Source organism: Micrasema longulum, unplaced genomic scaffold (assembly GCF_059751315.1).
Source record: "Micrasema longulum isolate JH-2025_06_02 unplaced genomic scaffold, ASM5975131v1 h1tg000133l, whole genome shotgun sequence".
Classification (NCBI taxonomy): domain Eukaryota; kingdom Metazoa; phylum Arthropoda; class Insecta; order Trichoptera; family Brachycentridae; genus Micrasema; species Micrasema longulum.
This window is the reverse complement of record NW_028277339.1, coordinates 1,246,232-1,266,271: the sequence shown is the minus strand read 5'-3', so window position 1 is coordinate 1,266,271 and position 20,040 is coordinate 1,246,232. Positions and strand designations below refer to the sequence as shown.

At 32.2% G+C, this 20,040-nt stretch overlaps 2 protein-coding genes and 1 long non-coding RNA gene across 3 annotated transcripts in view; 2 read left to right on the top strand and 1 right to left on the bottom strand.

The window, feature by feature from the left end:
- Positions 1-9,212, top strand: part of DAT (Sodium-dependent dopamine transporter) — a 60,449-nt gene extending 51,237 nt beyond the window's left edge. Inside the window, exons 5-11 of the mRNA XM_088241856.1 lie at positions 1,386-1,594; positions 3,672-3,945; positions 4,809-4,912; positions 5,185-5,422; positions 5,993-6,221; positions 7,440-7,708; positions 8,291-9,212. Coding sequence (XP_088097982.1) covers positions 1,386-1,594; positions 3,672-3,945; positions 4,809-4,912; positions 5,185-5,422; positions 5,993-6,221; positions 7,440-7,708; positions 8,291-8,467 — 1,500 coding nt within the window. The 3' untranslated portion in view covers positions 8,468-9,212. The remainder of the gene's footprint in view (positions 1-1,385; positions 1,595-3,671; positions 3,946-4,808; positions 4,913-5,184; positions 5,423-5,992; positions 6,222-7,439; positions 7,709-8,290) is intronic.
- Positions 9,213-12,143: 2,931 nt separating this feature from the next.
- On the top strand, positions 12,144-15,428 carry LOC148284292 (ankyrin repeat and MYND domain-containing protein 2). Its single transcript, XM_088242146.1, has 2 exons — positions 12,144-12,369; positions 12,739-15,428. The coding sequence occupies exons 1-2, from the start codon at positions 12,166-12,168 to the stop codon at positions 13,744-13,746; spliced, it is 1,212 nt and encodes a 403-aa protein (XP_088098272.1). The 5' UTR covers positions 12,144-12,165; the 3' UTR covers positions 13,747-15,428.
- Positions 15,429-16,606: 1,178 nt separating this feature from the next.
- Positions 16,607-19,052, bottom strand: LOC148284291 (uncharacterized). The gene is made up of 3 exons (XR_015825203.1): positions 18,921-19,052; positions 17,053-17,137; positions 16,607-16,770 (listed from the first exon to the last, which is right to left on the bottom strand). It is a non-coding gene; the product is annotated as an uncharacterized LOC148284291 (long non-coding RNA).
- Between the last annotated feature and the right edge of the window lie 988 nt (positions 19,053-20,040).

The following is a 20,040-nucleotide window of genomic DNA, read 5'->3' as shown; positions in this document are numbered from 1 at the left end:
ATTTCATCTCATCTTTTCGTATTACTTTGTCATGGAGTCTGTCTCAAGTTCTAGATGGGATTTTTTTATTCATGGAAAAAATTCTTGACAAAATAAGCATAAAATTACAAATGGTTTGTACATACATAATTAATAATAACGTTTCTACCTCTCTAATAGAGTGAAAACTCGTATTTAGAGAGGGAGTTCGTTTTACATTTATATATTTATTTACATACATAAGTTTATTGTACATTATTTGAGACAATAAGTCCCAACTCCATGGGACTAAAAGTCCTGTGTTGAGATGGGACGAGCAATTATATGACACAGACACAAATATAGGATTATATATATATATATATATATATATATATATATATATATATATATATATATATATCTGTACATGTATTATATTTTATTTACATTTCATTTTTACTATGTACAACAGATTCCTTAAAATTAGGTATTATATTCTAAAAGATACACAATTTTCTGCTATAAGGAGTCCAGGATAGGGAGGGTCTCATGTGTTTTTTATGATTTTTAAAAATCTTTTAGATTGAAATGTTTTGATATTTGCTATTGATTTAATATTTCTGAAATATTATTATTTCCAACAAATGAATAATGATTTAAAGCTGCAGATGTATTGTATCTGTGTTAAGTTAAATTATTTGGAAATGTAGAGTTTTGAGAATTTCGTAAATAAGTGTTTTTTTTTCTTTAAAAGTTTGTAAAATAGATGCTTTTTTAAAGATATTATCAATTGAGGGTATATCACGTTCATTAAAAATTAAATTTGAGGGGTAAATTCTAGACTTTTTAAATATAATTTTAGCGATAGTTTTTTAGGCAATTTCAAAATAATTACTTTTTTGTTATTGTTGGTGGACTGGCTTTTGGAACCAATAGCTAGTTACTTAAGATACTTTACGGATTTGGGTTTCGAAGGGGAGTTTTAGCAATTTCAATTGTGTCTGTATGTTTTATAAGAATATGTGTTTGCCATTTTTTGAATGGACTAAGTCCGTTAATTATAAATAAAATGTGAACTCTCGCCTTTCACACAGTAGCCGGGCTCATTAAAGACCTGGGCTGGGAGGGCGAGAACTAATCACGGGGATCCGTCACAATAGATCCTTACAGGTTGCAGTGACGTCAGGAGCTTGTATAAGACTGACCCCTACCTCTAAGAATAAGAGTGATAATATATCTAATTATCTTGTTTTTATGTAACAAACAAACGTATTTTTTTGCAATTTGGTTAATACTTTAAAGAAATTGGAATCAAGATGCGGTAGAGATGGTTTCGAAGCTCAAACTTCAGTTCCGTTGTCAGCGGCTACTACAGAACCACTATTAATTAACAGTTTTTTATATATGCATGTGTTCATTATTAGTTTGAGTTGATGGCGCCAAATGACACTCGACTGAATACAACTTGGAGCCCCGACAGCAATATGAGTACCATCAGCCCTGGCCCCTTCAGCAGTACCGCCAGCACCATTGGGACCAGCACGGTCGGAGGACCGCCCAACAGCACCAACATGTCCACGGGTAGACCACCTCCAGACCCCAGGTTTACATCTGCTGCCTCCGAATACTTCAAGTGAGCGTCTTTTTATTCCGGTCATCATTATTTATTCAGCTAAGAGATACGACTGACCGTCGCGCGTTGGTGTCGATGACGTCGTCATTTGCGGGTTTGTGATTGGCTAATAAGCGGGAAAATATTAAACAATGACTTCTAAAACGTGCGGTATTTTAGACACAGGAATAATAGTCACCCATATGGACAAAACCCATTCAATGATTATCAACTACGAAGTTAGCTACAGTTTACAGAAATACAACGGGCCGTATGTACTTATCGAGTAGGTCGAGAATTGCAAACAATAATAATACCAATGCTGAATCAACTGCTCCACAACTGTATGGCTTATGTTAGGTTTTTGTTGTTTTCATTGTGTGTTTTGTAATATAGATAATATAGATGTACATAAATACCTTGTTTTTAAAACTGTCTGAATATTTGTTAATTATGTTTGTTTTTTAAGTGAGTCTTCTTTGTTTATTCTCAAGCGTAATAAAAAAAAAACTAAATTGTTAAGTGTCCTCGGCACGGGAAACCCCAGTGAGGTCACATTATTTTTATTACTAATTATAGTTTGTAAGCGAAAAATATGAATAAATAAATAAATATAATGCGAAAAAAAAAGAAATATTTTACATAAATACTATAACTCAGCAGTTTTTTATTACGAACATGCTTAGATACAGATTATAAAAAAAAAAATTTAAACAACGTGTGCATATAAAATTTTAAAAAGAAAATGTTTTTTATACAGAGGTACGACATGTAAGTACAGTGAAAACAAAAAGCAATAATAAAAAAAAGAATCTAAAAAAAAAGTAAATAAAGTATACACGTAAATATAGTACCTAAGATAGTACCCATACAAAAATAAACATAGAAAACGCCAATTGTAAATTACCATTTACCACTTTTGAAATTATTGGAGTTGATTTACGTAAAGTATACTTTATGTTAAAAATATCAACAACGTCGGAATGGTTATTGCCGAGTACATGGAGTCGATTTAGAAAAGCATCATATGAGTCATTGAGGTGTATAACTAGAGCAAACACGAGCGTTCGAAATATGTTCCCTCAACCTGCGGCCAATTGGCATATGTTTGATAGAACGGACTTCGGTCTGTTGCGAGCGTTCACCGGCTACTTTTCTCCTCGCGATTACTAAAATGCCCATATGTACGCTAAGATACCGCACAAATCGATCGAAATTCGAGACTCGAGACATTTTTTACATCTCGAGATGCGAGTATCGAAATATCGAGACCAGCAGTGCCATGATTCTGCACGCTCTCTAGTGGGTAGAGAACGTATTTCTAGCACTTAATTGATCTAACAATTTACCTGCTGGTCGCTAGCCGATTTCACCCTTAACTAGTTGTTGATTTAAGACGATTTTTCTGTTCCGTTATTTTAGTCTTGGCTATATAAGGATAGTTGGTTAAATCAATGGTATACTATGATGTGATTTATTTACTATATTTTCTTTTATAGTATCGAATAGTCCCGAAGTCTTATCCAATATCGGACTAAAATTCGTGTCGAGACTGAAAGCCCTAGAAGCCGTTAGTACAATTAAAAAAATTAAATTTTAAACATATTTATTTGCTTTCTTATGATTTACCCAAACATAAAAATTTTTGTGGCCATCATCAATGAGTTGTAAAAAACTCACTTTTACAAAATAATAATCAGGTTAGGGTGGAGTGGGGTGCGATTTATTTGTAATTTTAAGAATACTTATAAAATCGTAATAGGAAACTTTAAAAAATAAGTTAATTTGTTTATTGTTTTACTTTCGTGTAATATTTTTTTGTGGATGAAGACTATTAAATAGTAATCAGAAAAGAAAACACAAACAATAGTCATAAATATTTGGAAGCCATTTTGGCAAATTCCAGCTCTAAGCCCCTCAGTTATACAGTCTGCGTAACAGAAAGTTTTAAAATAAAACATTAAAATGAAAATAGCATGTTTGCTTACCTTACCTAGGGTAAAGTATAAAGCATGGAGAACGCACTGTAACGCACCTACAGCAAGCAATCATTTCACAACGCGCTGTGCAAAAAAGGTTTTCTTTTTGGTTTTTTCAGTCGCGCAGTTTTGGAGCTGCACAAAAGTGACGGGATTCATGACCTGGGCGTGGTGAAGTGGGACCTGGCCCTGTGCCTCTTGGCTGTATACCTCATCTGTTACTTTTCCCTGTGGAAGGGCATCAGCACCTCTGGCAAGGTGGTCTGGTTCACGGCCCTGTTTCCCTACGCGGTTCTCCTGACGCTCCTAGTGAGGGGAGTCACACTGCCGGGATCTGCAGAAGGAATACGATACTATCTCAATCCTAACTTCGAGGTCATAACGCAGGCTGAGGTAAACAGCATAAGCATTTTTTATTTGCTAAAGATATATTTTTTTTAATGGAATTCTAATGTTTCGCTTAATAACCCGCTACACAGGGAGCAAAGTATGTAATGATGGTCATTTTGTTTTTGATGTATTTAACGATGGCATCTATAAAATATATTTTTATTTTATGTTCTTTTTTTATTTGGAAAAAAAATGCGTCCTCGCGCTAATGAAGCGGTAATCGTAATCTTGTTTATTTTGGATGACGGATTGGATGGGATTTTTACACCATTGAATTCGCCATAGTTTAGACTATTTAATGATCCAAAAAAGCTTTTTTTAAAAAAAAAATGATAATCTACAAAATAACATCATGCAATGTTCACTAATACCTTAAACTTTGACTTTTTTCAATGATTTCACGATCTTTGAGAATTTTTTTACTGATTTTAAAGAAAAAATCAAAAGGTGCTTAAACATATAACGAGGATTATACTTTATTTCTTTATTTTTCTTTTAGCTAGAGTTAATGCAATTACTTTAAATAAATAATGTTTGATTGAAATATCACATTTTTAGCATTATTCTCGCAAAGTTTTTTTCGTTCCTTGAGGGACGGATTGTTTATAAACCCAGACAGGGTTTATTAAAAATTTAGGTATAACATTATATTATTATTATTTTGTGGAAAAACATTTAGAATTTATTTAAAATGAAACTCTTTAATTCAGAATACCTGAAACTAGTTGTGTTATAATATAGTAAACTCTTATGTTGTAAACATTACAAAGTGTTTTATTTGAAATAAATAGGTATAACATTGTTTAAAATATAATGTATAAATACCTAATAAAAAATGTATGGGTACATATTTTTTTTCGTTCAAGGTGTGGGTAGATGCAGCTACGCAAGTTTTCTTCTCTTTGGGTCCAGGATTCGGAGTATTGTTGGCTTATGCTTCATACAACAAATATCACAACAATGTGTATCAGTAAGTATTTACTTTGCATGAATTATAAAAACAAATATTATGAGACGATAAATCAATAATGTCTTCGAAAAAATTACGTTTTTTACTCCTCGTCACACGCGAAGTAATTTCAAAATAAAAAAGCGCTGATAATACGATAGACAACATAAAAAAGGCTTAGTTTAACAGATTAAAAAACATTTTTCTTAAACACCACTGAACTACCTTATTGGTAAAAATATATCGTTAATTATTTGGTTTGAATAATTCTAATGAATATTTGATTTGTGCAGAGACGCCCTCCTGACCAGCTTCATCAACTGCGCGACCAGCTTCGTGGCGGGATTTGTGATATTCTCCGTTCTGGGGTACATGGCCCACGCCTCGGGCCGCACCATCCAAGACGTGGCCACCGAGGGACCGGGGCTGGTGTTCGTCGTTTACCCCGCGGCCATCGCCACCATGCCGGGCAGCGTCTTCTGGGCGCTCATGTTCTTCATGATGCTGCTCACCCTCGGTCTGGATAGCTCGGTGAGGACTCCTGACTCCTGAACGTACACTCAACTCCTGTACATACACTTGACTGCGATTAAATTTGACTCCTTTATATACTTACACTGGACTTTTCTGCACTGTACAATGTACATACACTTGACTCATGTACACAGTACATACACTTGACTCTTTTACATGCACGTGACTCCTTTGACTGTAAATGCGCTTGACTTTTGTACGTACACATACTCATGCATACGAATACACTCGCACACACTCTTACACAAATCAGTATTTCTGGATCATCAGCATGTGCGAAATCCATTTCTTTCTCGAGTCTCTAATTTGCATGAAATTGGGATGGAAAAGCTAGCTGCTAGGAATATTTTCTTGCAATGTTTACATGTCAAACACTTATTTTGTTTTATTTTATATTGCAAGTGAGCACTTTTTTTTTGCTGATAAACGCCGTATTTCAGCACTGAATTGAACTGAACTGAAAAAAACCATAGATAAATTTCTTCCCATAGTAATCTGGCCTGAACGTTTCGCTCGTGCTGGTAACTCTTTTCTAAATTCAGTGTATTCATCCTTGATATTTTGCAGTTTGGAGGATCCGAAGCCATTATAACAGCGCTGAGTGATGAGTTTCCTCTGATAGGACAAAACAGAGAGGTGTTCGTGGCGGGTTTGTTCTCATTATATTTTCTGGTGGGGCTCGCCAGCTGCTCTCAGGGAGGGTTCTACTTCTTCCAGCTACTAGATAGATACGCCGCAGGCTATTCCATACTTATTGCGGTGTTCTTTGAAGCCATAGCTGTTTCTTGGATTTATGGTAAGAATTTTCGTGATAATAATTTATGCTCGATTTCTTCAGAATCGCAGCCGATATATTTTTTAGGAAAATAAATATTTGCGCTCTTATGATTTACCCAAATATTTCATTTTGAGGGCCATTTTCAACGAGTTGTAAATAATTCACTTTTAGAAAATGGGAGTCAAGTTACATTTTTTTACATTTTTTACTTTTTTTTTTGCACCACAACAGGCCAGTAGGCCTAATTACAGTGGTGAATTACATCACAGAGCACCCAGGCTTGAGAAAAATCACATTTTTAATTTTTGTGTTCTCACCGGGAATCGAACCCGGAACCTTCCGTGCGTGAGTCTAGCGTCTTGACCACTACACCACGGAGTTGGGGTAGAGTGTGATTTGAACCACGGACCTTTGATCCGTGAGTCCGAGACACTAGCCACAGGACCACGACCCGATTCTGTGAGTGGACGTTAAACAGACTTTTGAGGCATTCGATTGGGCTAAACTACATAACACCTTGGTTCATCAGGGGTGGTATTCTGGAACTTAACTACCCCCTAGAAAGTGATTAATTTAAAGATTTTTTTTTTATTTGGTTCATGTTACGGTCACACTGACGATTAAACGTCAAATTAAACATAAAACTGTAAAAAAAAACGGATAAAAATGAAGACGGTTTAGTCAATTCAACCTAATCAAGTGTTTTGTGTGATGCTTAAGATCGCAATAATGGTCTAAATCAAAATGAAAATGTTCACATTTAGTTCCACGTGTTCGTATTTGTTTAACGTTTACATATGGCCATTAATTATAAAGCAAATAAAAATCTTCAAATTCACTCTTTAGGGGGGTAGAAAAGACCCAGAATACCACCCCTAGGCACATGTTTTTTCAATCACATGTACATAGTAGTATTGTTTTCATAGGTGTAACTGAGAGCTTTTTGCAATTTCTAAACCACAAATTTAAAAAATACATGTTGCAATACAAATTTTGAACGAAAACATACTAAAAAATGTAACGTTGTTTTACATTTAATGGAACAGAAATCGAAATAAAGCAGCAATCGGTTTTTAAGTTTAATGCAGCATATTTCTCGAGTGTCATCTTTATTTAATATTACGATCTAAATTATCCTCATTGCCTCGATACTTTTTCTTGAACATATTATATAGAATTCAATTGAAAGTATAATGTCCTCTCGGGATTTAAATAAAACAATATTTTGACCTGCAGGAACTCAGCGGTTCTGTGACGACATTCGTGACATGATTGGTTTCTCTCCTGGCCTTTACTGGCGCGTGTGCTGGAAGTTCATGGCACCTTTGTTTCTGATGTTCATCACAGTTTATGGGCTAGTAGGCTACGAGCCACTGAGTTATGAGGACTATGTGTACCCGGGCTGGGCTAACGTGTTGGGCTGGTGTATCGCTGGGACCAGTGTGGCCATGATACCGGCAGTGGCCATCATCAAGATATTGCAGACCAAAGGCACTTTCCTACAGGTAATCTGCGGCTTTCTTTTTTATTTCTTGCCCCATCTTCATTTATAATGCTTACACAATTCAAAACCTATTTTTACTATTTAGTAAACACATGACTTTATTTTTTAACTGAAGTTCAGTTCTAAAGAAAACGGTACCATATTTTGTTCTTAAAGGTATTTTTTTTCTTTTGATTTACTCAACTTTGCGGCTGTCTTATTTTAATCAAATCCTGGAGCAGTAAAATGGCCGCTGTTTAAGCAAATGAAAGCAAACACGGGAAGAAATTATACAAAAATGGACCCTTTGAATACGTATCACCATTTATTTATTGTATACAATAGGGCTTCTGATGAATACGATAAATTATTATAACACAGATTTTTAATATGTCAACAATAATATGAATAATGGTCCCAAATGATAGCCCTGCGGTACGCCACTAGAAGTCACAACAGTTAACAATAAATATAACGGCTAATTTTGTTTAAAATATGATATACGTATACATTATACACCTTAAAATATATAAGTATTGACTGTAAATAACGTAATATCCAAATGTAATAATAACTTAAATATGATTTTATTTTAATTTTCCAGAGAATGAAAATTCTGACAACACCCTGGTGCGATACTCAGGCTGCAGTGCTGAACGGGGTGACGGTAGAGGGGGGTGTCTTGGCTCCCTTGGCGGGGTCAGAGGAGGCGGAGGAGGGGGCGGGGGGCGAGGGTCGCAGGGTGGGGCAGGGGAGGTCCCCAGAACCGGAGGATGTCTGAGGCCCCGCGCGCCTCACCTTTGATTTGTACTACGTATAATTTATTTTTGTAATGAGGAACAAATTGAATAAGAGGTAGGAGCCGATGATGTCATATTTTGTTTTTTTTTACGTATTTTTTATCCAGAAACTCAGGATTAAAACATGAATTAAATTAGTAAAATCAGACACAATAAATGTGTGTATACATACTACACGTACATCTGTTCTGGAACACGTCCGTTCTGATGTATTTTAATACAATTTTTAGTCTTAAAAATACATTAAACATATTTTTTCACTTCATTGAAAGATGTCTAATGAGTTGTACAATAACTTTTTTGACAGATAGGCATATTTCTAAGACCTTGCGTCCTTGTGAGAAGGAAAATGCAAATAAAACGTCGGAGACACTTGGAAAATAATAACATAAGTATGACATCATCAGTCCAGGTATGAGATATGAAACTAAACTCGAATTACCCACGAATCACTCTTTCTCTCTGATCCCCCGGTGGAAAAGTGGTTTGTATGCTGACTCGAGTTTGCTTCATTTGCAGACAAGCGTTTTTTTAAAGTATTGTTGCAAACGAAGAAGATTAAATGCTAAAAATGTTGGTGCAGTATTAAAATAATATATTTATAAATGCAGTAAATTTGTAAAACTACGTCTAGCGAATTTATAATAAAACTGTCATCCATGTACTTACTTTAATTTACGCTTAAATATTTCATGCTAAATTTGAAAAAAATAAAATTAAAAAAAAGAGCTTTTGTAAGAAAATAAATCAATGTGCTAATATTATTCAAATGTTGTATTTATATTATAAAATCAAGGGTTTCTATATAACCGAATGCTTCTGCTATATAAAGTAGATAATAGTTTAAGATTTTATGGATATAACTGTTGTATTAAAAAAAAAACTGTAATGTTTTATTCATTACACTTATTGTTCTAAACTTGATATTTTGTCGATGATGTATTATTAAGAAGTCAAATATAATATTTAATATATTCATATACAATATACAGAAATGTATTTACATAGGTAGATATATTAATTTATAGAGTGTGTAAAACCTCTCCAAAAATGCTGTATAGATAATAGTACCATGTATGAACTTACTGTAGTAAGAATATAATTATATTTAGACAAAATGTATCTTTAGTGTTTAGCATTTATTAAAAGTTATTGTTATTTGAACATGTGTTTATATAGATGCTTTTTATTAGTAAATTAAGTTATTTGTGTTCATAAAAATATGAAAATACTGGATTTAAACATATTTCAAAATATCGCAAAGGGCAATGCAATATTTCGAAGCAATATGTTTATTTGCACATTAAGATTTTAAAAATGTTTTCAGTAATTTTTAGTTGTTAAATTATTTTTAATAAACCTATTGTATCAAAAAGAATAGTGGCAGCCATCGCTATATCTTTTGATATTTAAATATGTTGTATGTTACAGAGTTGTTTTACCAAATATTTTACAAAATATACATTCATACTTTTAGATTTAGCTCATTCCCTTGTAATTTAAATGTTAGATATATTTTGCTGTAGTGGCTCCTTATTGATGTCCGCTATAATAATATACCTATATGTTGTACTCATAAAATCTACTCAACATTAATATATAGTATGTGTAATATTTGTGTTGATGTGATATGAAAATATTCATGGTATGTACTTGTTGTATAGTTAAGGTGTGATGGATTTTGTACAAAAATCAATTTTCATTTCAGCCATTGTGAAGATTGATTTTTTTCATCATAAGTTAAAAATAAAATTGACTAAAACCTAAAAACTTAAATCTTATTTTCCTTGACTGAACGAAACAATTATTATTGGTCAACAATTCGTACTTTTTTAATGGATTGGAAGGTGGTTTGTATTTGTTTATTATTTATCTATTTATTTATTTATACATCATAAATACAATTTTATGTTCACTTTGCCCAGCTAACAAGGGTACATAACCCGTTCCAAGCTAGGCAATTACATTTTAATACATGATAATAGTTTACAAGTTAATAGAAAGCACAGACTGACAAAATATAAACTTACTCATATACACATTTTGATACATATACATCCAAACATACACACACATCCTTTTAACTAAATATATATATATAAACATATACAAACATATACATACACACTCATGTACATACACCCATGCGCATACATATACATACATTCATAAAACATAGACAATTTATCCGAATTCCCATAATAGATGATGATAAAATAATCAAGTATTCGATTGCCGATACCTTTATTTATTTAACCTGTTAAGGGTTGTTGAGACTACTTACCTAATCCAACACCGACTAGGATCTAGTAAGTATTGCCTAATCGTATATTTAGACCGCATAAGTCTGTTTTGGAAAATTTTAGGTTTGAGTTCTCAGATAATGAGAAGCAAACAATATCAGAATTTAGAGAGAATTAAATGAAATCTCAGATTTCAAATGAAAATAGCAAGAGTAGGTATTGAAAAAACTTAGGTTTCATTCCTCTTGTTGGTGTCAAAGAAAACGTCAAAACATTACAAATGATTTAGAAGACAATTTTCAGATGAATGTTTCCATTTTCGTGCTCACTGCAGTATAAAAAAAATAGTATAGAAAGATTGCTGTCAGTTTGTTGGAATGGCTACGAGCTGAAGGTCTTCAAACTATTAATCCAAACGTATATATTGGTCTCCGTATGTGTGTGTGTACTCCAACCAGTAACTGTTCAGTAGAAGAATCATTTTCGAGTTAAAACTATCTACTCACGACAATGACAGAGCAAAGATTAAATGCTCTAGCTTTACTCAATATGGAAGCAGATTGTGAAGGCAAATTGGATTGCGGAGATTTAATTGAAACGCGTTTTGTAACATGTAAAAAACGTTTTATGCCTTGTATGAGAATAAACATGTAGTGAATTAAATAAAACATAATTTCCTTTTTTAAACCTATATATTATATTTGTGGTAGTTGTCCCTAATACTAAAATAATAAGAGCAGAGAAAAGGGGTGGCTGGTACTACACGGTCTAGGGCAGCCAAGACTGCAAATCTGCCACTGGCCATAAAAATGGTGCTAAAGAAAGGTAGGTATAATAAAATAGAAAAAATGAGAGAAAAGCTTAATAAGAGGATACCAATAAAAAAGAGACTCATGTATAATATGCTGTTTTTATATTTATTTTTTTTAACAATCGAATGCCCAAATACTTCTAAGATAGGGTTAAATAAAAATATTTAAAGTATGGGTATTACCAGAAATAATAATAAAATAAGGTTGCCATTTCTTTTAAAAAATAGAATCCCGAAATTGCATTATGTATAAAGGTTTAAAAATGTATGACGAGATGCCTGAATATATAAAAAATTAAAAGAGTTTGATTGAATTAAAAATATATATTATGTTTACCCTAAAATTATGTAAATAAATGTTTAATTAAAGTAAGTGTAAATATTCGTTTGTATACGAATTTTACTAAAAGATAACTTAAGAAATAAAAAATGAATTAGTTTTGATAAGAACCATCGAATTAGATAAAAACTGTACTCTCGAAGGCTTCAGTTTTTCACCATGATTTTATCAAAAAACGTCCTACTCAGCGTATAAATGAATAATTGTCTATGTCCAAAGATAAAAACATTTATTAACTATAATCCAAATTTGTCCATGCCGAATGCCAAACGTCATTGTTCAAAAATGGCTTCCGAGGCGGGCGTCAAAATGCCCGGAATGGAAGGAAAAATACTTGAAGCTATTTCTAATTCAAATGTTGCAGAATTAAAATCTTTAATTTTTCAATATAAGAAGAAAGTTGATTTTTACGATGAAAATGGAATGACACCCTTGCAATATGCCGCATATAAAGGAAGCAAGGAAATGGTCCAAATGCTTTTAGATCAGGTAATAATCCAAATGTTTGTAATGTTTTAAATAATGTATTTCTGCATTGTTTAGTTTTAACTAAGAGTTTTTCAAAATAGTATACTCGTAAATTTTACACGTTACAGAAGAAAGCTCTCCTTGTTTGTTTATTTTTCATTTCCTTTGTCGTCAACAAGTAGGGTTATCTTTACACCGACTGTTTGTTCCTGCTTTAAATGTGTCTCTTCTCAAACTGAACTACCAGTCGTAACTAATAATGTGAATTTAGTGACTTAACATTAAAAAAAACAATTATTTACATTGATATCTTATAATATAATGTTCATATCCTTTAAATGGTTTAGTACCATCTGAAATATTGTTCCCATATACTATCGTGGTTTTCAGGGCGCCGATGTGAACTCCGGACAACACGAGTATAATTATACAGCTCTTCACTTCGGAGGCCTCTCTGGTAATGCAGAAGTGTGTCAGCTGTTAATGATTGCCGGAGCCAAAGCACTCGCTACAAATTCCGTAGGAAGGACACCATCTCAAATGGCCGCATTTGTTGGTAATCATCATATAGTCGCTACAATCAATAACTTCATTCCGAAAAGTGATATTGATTTCTTTACTAAAATACAAGGACTACAGACCGAACCTGCTTTTCCCCCAATATTAAGTGACCAACTGCATAAGTTTGCAATGGAAATAAATGTTAATCCCATTAGAGTAGCTCTCAATCTGCAGAGATCCATCGGGCTGTCCGAAAATATGGATAAAGTAAAGAAAGTACTGGAAGCGATGTGTAGCCGAGAAATGAAACGCGCAAACGAGACTAACGAAGTGATGGCATTTAAGTTCCATTACTTATCATATTTAGTGGGTGAAATAAATAAATTGCGCGAGAAGCATATTGCGTCTAAAGATCAAAAAAAGGATGACGGAGCGGAGGAAAAGAAAATAGATTTTGTAGAATTGTTTTCTAGGAAACTTTTAAAGCCCGGAAAGGACGGAGTGACTTTAGACTACCAGGACGGATTCTTAAAAGAAGCTGTCCGTGAATTTCCATTCCGAGAGTGCACCATATTTCACCAAATGATCACCGCCTTCACGAGTAAAGATCCTCCCAATTCTCTCTCTGTTATCACGTCAGCTATCAATGGTCAGCGCGGTTTCGTAAGTTCAATACCCGCGTGCAATACATGCGGAGAAGAGAAGCCCGCTAAGAAGTGCTCCAAATGTAAAGCTGTCCAATATTGCGATCGCGAGTGCCAGAGACTTCACTGGTTTATCCACAAGAAGGCGTGCTCGAGGCTTGCTAACGCTCCGGCAACTACGCAACCTCCTGTCCGCCATACTGTAGACGCCGCGGATCTCAGTCAACACTTTCAAGACTTAATCGCCGGGTAGTTTACATTATCTGCTGATCAGATATATGCTAACGACGTTACGCCAACTTTTAGATTATGTATTGAACTAGTAATACACTTTTGTACAAATAAATTTACTATGACATGTTTAATTATTACATGTCTCATGATGTCAGGTGCTCCAGCCAAATCACAATTTATTCTCTTGCTTTTAGTCAGGTTGCTGATTTGTAACTTTTGACTTATCGGTTGTATAATTATTGATTCCATTACATACATTTTTTATTTGTATTGAATTAATCTATTTTGTTTATTTCTCAAATGTGAGCATGTTATCTTATAAAGTCTTAGTACATTTATTTCAGTGTGGTTCTTTTAATTTCAACAGTCACATATTCACATTATGAACATACAGTACAGATAGTAGTTATTTTTAAGTAAAGGTTCTGAGTGTCAATGTTGCACAAAAATGACCTTAACAAGGTAGGTACAGTACAAGAACGTATTTTTCATTGTTCATGGTCAATGTTTGGTGTATTTTTAATTTTCATAAAGTTTATACCATTTTACCACATATTGATAGCTTTTTAAAATAAAAGTCTAATAATGATAATAATTCTATGGCTTGGATCTAGAAGGGTCAATGTCAGATTTCATATTTTTCTTGCCACCATTTTGTAGAGGGTCAATGTCAATTAAAAAACTTGTATATTTAAATATTTTATACACATACATGTGTTGTAATGTTTTTTTTATTAATATTTGTTATCAAAGACGTCAAATAGTCCTTTATAACACCACAAAATAGCTAAATAATTACTCTCCTGTGATGTTACAATTTACGACATTGGTCCTTATAGGCCTAAGCCACAGAATTACTACTATGTATTTTGCTGCAATACTAGAACTCCACTTAATACAGTAAAAGTGTGCTAGGTTTTTATCATAAATGTGGCTGTTAAATTTAAAACTGTTTTACAGATTCTTCACTACATTTTTGCAAAATAAACATCGTAAATGAAATACTTATGTATCAAGTGCCATCGTAAAATGCTCAAAGCTTTGATTTTTGCATACTTACAAATAAGAAACTTCAGCCCTACGGGAAATAAGATTCAAAATATGATTTCTTGCATGCGGTAAAAATTAGGGCATTAAATTGTATGGCAAAATTTCTTAAAAATGTACAAAAAAATATATATTTATATATGCACTACTTTGAATGACGTCACTAGTTCATATGAGCCTATCTATCACAACAATTTATCATTGGTTTATTTAGAGGAACTTGTGACGTCATTTGAAGTAGTTAAATTTTATTAAAATGATTTTTATTAGAATTTTCATACATTTTAGAAAAACTTTGCCATACAATTAAATGCTCTAATTTTTACCACTTTTAAGAAAACATTTTTTATATCCAATTTTCTTTAGCACTGAACTTCCTTATTGAAGTATTTTTACTATTGTTTTGTTTATTTTTTGTGTATGATATCAATTATTGAAATATTTGTTTTATAATTCATATTGAGGGTACAAGTGTGTCGTAATCGCTAAGTGATTACATTGTGCTTTATAGTATATAAATAATGATTCCTTTATAAATGCACTTTATTTTTGCTTGTGAAGCTTAGCTAAGTGTATAATTTACACATACATTATGCTGTTTATATTACCTATTCTATAAAGCACCAAGGCGAAAGATTAAGTGATGATTCAAAATGATATTCAACAAAATATACCTGCTACTAGATTTTGTTGTTGTGTTTCTGAAAAAAAGATCTCAGTGAGTGAAAATATTACTTGCGGTATGATTGATACAATAAATTCTTACCTATGTAGTCTTTTTACATCCAGAGTCACCTCACGCTCACGATACATACATATGATCGCTCCAACAGTATACAGATTTATAATAATATTGTAAATATTAATGAATACAGTAATAATAATTTCCAATCACAATATTAATGATTGAGTAATTTTTCTACATCATGTACAAACTATATTATTAACAGTTATAATTCAAAATAAATATTTCGTTTGTTAAAATATATTTGATTCTAAAACCAAATTATAGTAATTTTTTTCTGAAAAGTTTTTTCATTTTACTTTGCTTTCTCATTTTCCACAACATATTAAGCAAAACACACAATTATTAAATATGTTTTGGTTTGAAATTCTCTACTGGGAAGTAAGAAAAGGTAAGCAGATACCTATGTAATATATTTATATATTAAATCTAATTTAAATAATTATTACTCAAAAACTCATTAATACGCTTATTTGCGCAAAGTACGTAATTGTTGTGCTTTTTAGTTATATGGGTTACTTTCAAAATAAGACAAAAGTAGCTTAGGAGTTTATGATTGATAGATTGGAGATCATAAGGCGTTAAGTCAACTCTAAATGAATAGTTACCATAGTTGTTCACTTCACCAACACTACAGACTTGCGTAATAGGAGTTTATGTTTGATGGATTAAAGATCATAAGGTGTCAAGTCAACTTTAAATTAATAGTTACCATAGTTGTTCACTTCACCAACACTACAGATTGCAAGCAAACAAACTTTTTGATTTGAAAACTTAAATGGAAAATAAAAAGTGTTTCATCATCATCATCATTCCCTTTCCACACCTAATGGTGCAAAGAGCACTGCATTGGTACATGAATCGCAGCGTATCTCGATCATTTTTTTGTTACATAAAGGTATGATGATCAGTCTTACGCTTCAGGTGCCAGTCCAGGGACTACGAAATATTTTAGTCTAAAAACAGGTTTTTTTTAATAAATGTTTCTTCAGAGTTAACTGTGTTTTTAATAGAAGGAAAAAAAATGTGTTTATGTATTAGTAATTTGTACTGTGTTGCAGTCGGCAGCAGGCACTTTCCGTGTCATTTTTGTTGTGGGAAGTGCTAGGGACCATTTTTAGTTTAATTCAGCCCGTCGGCTATGTTTATGTTATTTGGGTGTTTGTGCATTTCAATTGCCTCTTTCATTATTCGTGCACTAATTCTACAAAACACACAGTTTACCCTGAAGATAGCTCCTGCAATTGGTAGCTGAAACGTCAAAATGAATCCAACTTAAACAGGATCTATCAGAAAAGATACATATTGATAACAGTGATCGTAAAAACCTACGCACCTACTGAGACAAGCAGTTGATTTGGATTAAAAATACAAAATTATAAGTAAACAACTACACACCTGTATTTTTTAAATGTATTAAAAACTATAATACTTAGCTGATCCCCATTTTATAAAACCACATGTGTTATTTCACAAGTAGGTACATATTACTCATAAGGATGGTCCACATGGTTTAATAGCCAAGACGCTTACCTTAGGCACGGAGGATTCTAGGTTAAATTCCAGGGTGAAATCACAACAATTAAATGCGATTTGTCCTAAGCCTGGGTGTTATGTGCTGTAATACAAAAATGGAATTGGGAATATTTAAACTACTGAATTTCCACATCGGAAGTTCATTGTAATTTATTTCAAATGAAATTAATTTATAATTTCTATCCACTGAGTATTTTTAACCCTTCCCTTATTGTGTGCGGTAAGAAAAAATTGCCCATTCCTGTGCCGTGTAGCGATACGCATCCAAAATTGGTTATTTAAAATCTAAAAAAATTTTAATAATCCTAGATAATTGCTTCAATTATATATGATTATTCATGATATATATGATAAATGTTTAAATAAAAAAATGATAATATTTTAAATACATATAATCGCTAAATCTATCGATCGAGTGGACTACCCCTAATGAAGCCCGGAGAACTACTGGCCTGCATGATGCGTGAAATGAGGAAGTTCGGTGGTTTTAAATATTTTTTATTTGTTAAAAATACTATCAAACTAAGCCCAAAAATAAATATTTGTATCATATTATCATCACTATTTTTTTGTCTATATTTTATAATTTTTAATTACATCTCCAGTGACTTCACGAGTTATCGAAATTTAAAAGGAGTACCCTGTACATATGAAAATATGCTAAACATGGCTTCCTGGAAACTGGAAATCTATCGCCGTTGACCCGTATCTATGAGGTTTTAAAGGAGTTCATCTTTATTCAAACATATTTTTAATATTTTTTTCATACACTTTCAAGAATTTTTTGCAGTACAATAAAATGCTCTAAATTTTACCGCTTGTAAGAAAAAAAAATTTATATCCAATTTCCCATAGTACTGAATATCCTCATTGTCTCTCGCTCGCGAATATACCTATTGCATTGAAGGTGAGACGTTGAGTGTTTGAGGCAATTGTATATTCTGTACTATTTTACTTCGTATAACAACAATGCAGCACATTGGTAACCTTTTGATTGTATTGGTGATTTAATTTCTGATACAACACTTATTCTGTGCACAACAATAAAATATTTCTATCAATATGTAAATGTTTAACGGAGGAATGCCGAAAATTATACTATATTAATATTAATACCAGTATTTATTATATTTATAGATGCAATATGTACTAGTACACATCACAGAGTTAATCACCGAGCGTTTAATCAATTGAACAGGTATCTTTTATAAAAATATTAATTAGCCTTATAGATAGTTTTATTCAGGATAATAATAACAGAGTTCCATAATGGCTAATTAATGTGTTTACTTTTAATTTTAATGTATTTATTATTACATTAAGGGGATAATATCTTGGAAAACCCGAAATACAAATAAAAATTATTGACAATATTAAATAATACTAAACAAAACGGTACTGTGTATGTATAAATTAATTATGTACCTATCCAAAGTTTCCATGAAGTTGTTAATCTCTGCCATAAAATAATTAACTATCTATTAGGTAAATCGAGATCTCAAAAAACCTTCTCTTTGAAAAATATGGAAAGAGTAACAAAACGAAGCGAATTAGCGAATCTCCTAAGCCAATCAATTTCATTAAAAATGCTTTTAAAAAACCATAAGAATGAATACCATAAGTCAATATTGACGAGGTTATTTGGAATTCCACGAAAAGGGGGATTTTTTTTTAACTCACACGATTATTCCCAAGAGAATTGCCGGTAGCAACATGACCTAGAAATCTAATTAAATTGTTCTTCCTACTTTCATTAAAGGCCTATTTTATAAGTCCATATGAACGTTTTAAATGTACCGTAACAAGGGTTCCTCATCATGAAAATTTATTTAACTTATTCCGTCAATAAAAAATATGAAGTGTACCTGCTTGTGATAAAATAAATCACTGTACTCAATTTTTATTACGTATTATTTATGTATTTGCAAGTTTTTTTTAGTTGGCCTTCAGTGTAATTTAAATTATTGGATATAATATTATTATTTCGTACTAATTTATGCGAGATGTCACGTACATACGATGATGGCGATGTTGGCAAAGACGCAAACCGATAATCTACATAAAATATATTATTTTATATCGCTAGATGGCACTATTAGCCCTTGAAAATTAAGATGACAAACAATTTTTATTTTAAAATAAAAAATTGTTACAAAAATCGGAATAATGAAGTTAAGACAAGATTGTCTCATTCGCCCGAACCAATATTAAATCACCTGCTCCACAAACGTATATTACGATTTTGTTTTTGTTCTTTTATTGTGCGTTTTATAATTTAAATAATATAGGTATACATAAATTAAATATAAAAACAATTCGTAGTGCGTACCTAGTGTTTCAAACTGTATTAACGTTTTGTAATTTCTATCTGTATATTAAGTCTTCTTTGTATATTCGCACATGTAAAAAAAGTGTATTATTAAGTGTCCTCGGCACGGGTAACCCCCCAGTAAGATCACGTTGTTTTTATTATTTATTAGTGTATAAATTACCACAATATGAAATGTGAAAAAAAAGAATAAATAAAAAAATTGGCTATACAACTACATCGTTGTAATTACCAAAATAATAGTATCGTATTTTATCCGTAGTGATAGACAAAAAGGATTGAAGACGAATAAGTGTATCCTGCGTTTGGTATACAATTTTAGCTTCTTCCACTTTTATGCAGGCTGTTCGATTTGTATAATTTTAATGTGACCAGATTTAATCGTACTTTATTTTTTATCTGTCTTACCATTTGTCCATAATCCATTTGTTATAAATTTTCAAATGGATGGTGTTATGGAAAATGTGTAAAATACACCACCTTAAAAGGTACTTAGTAGAACAAATAAGGTGATTAAATTGTATATTTATTATTATTTTAAAATAACAATTTGACAAAGAGTGGGATAAAACATTTTCACAGAACACCTTAAAAACTATTCCCTCTGTTATAACAAAAATGTTTTAAACTATGTTGCTTCCCAAAAAAATAATATA

Excerpts from the sequence above, each read along its gene's own strand:
- LOC148284292 (XM_088242146.1), top strand. The coding sequence starts at position 12,166 with ATGGCTTCCGAGGCGGGCGTCAAAATGCCCGGAATGGAAGGAAAAATA. Across the intron at positions 12,370-12,738 it reads TCCAAATGCTTTTAGATCAG|GGCGCCGATGTGAACTCCGG; the intron begins GTAATAATCCAA and ends CGTGGTTTTCAG.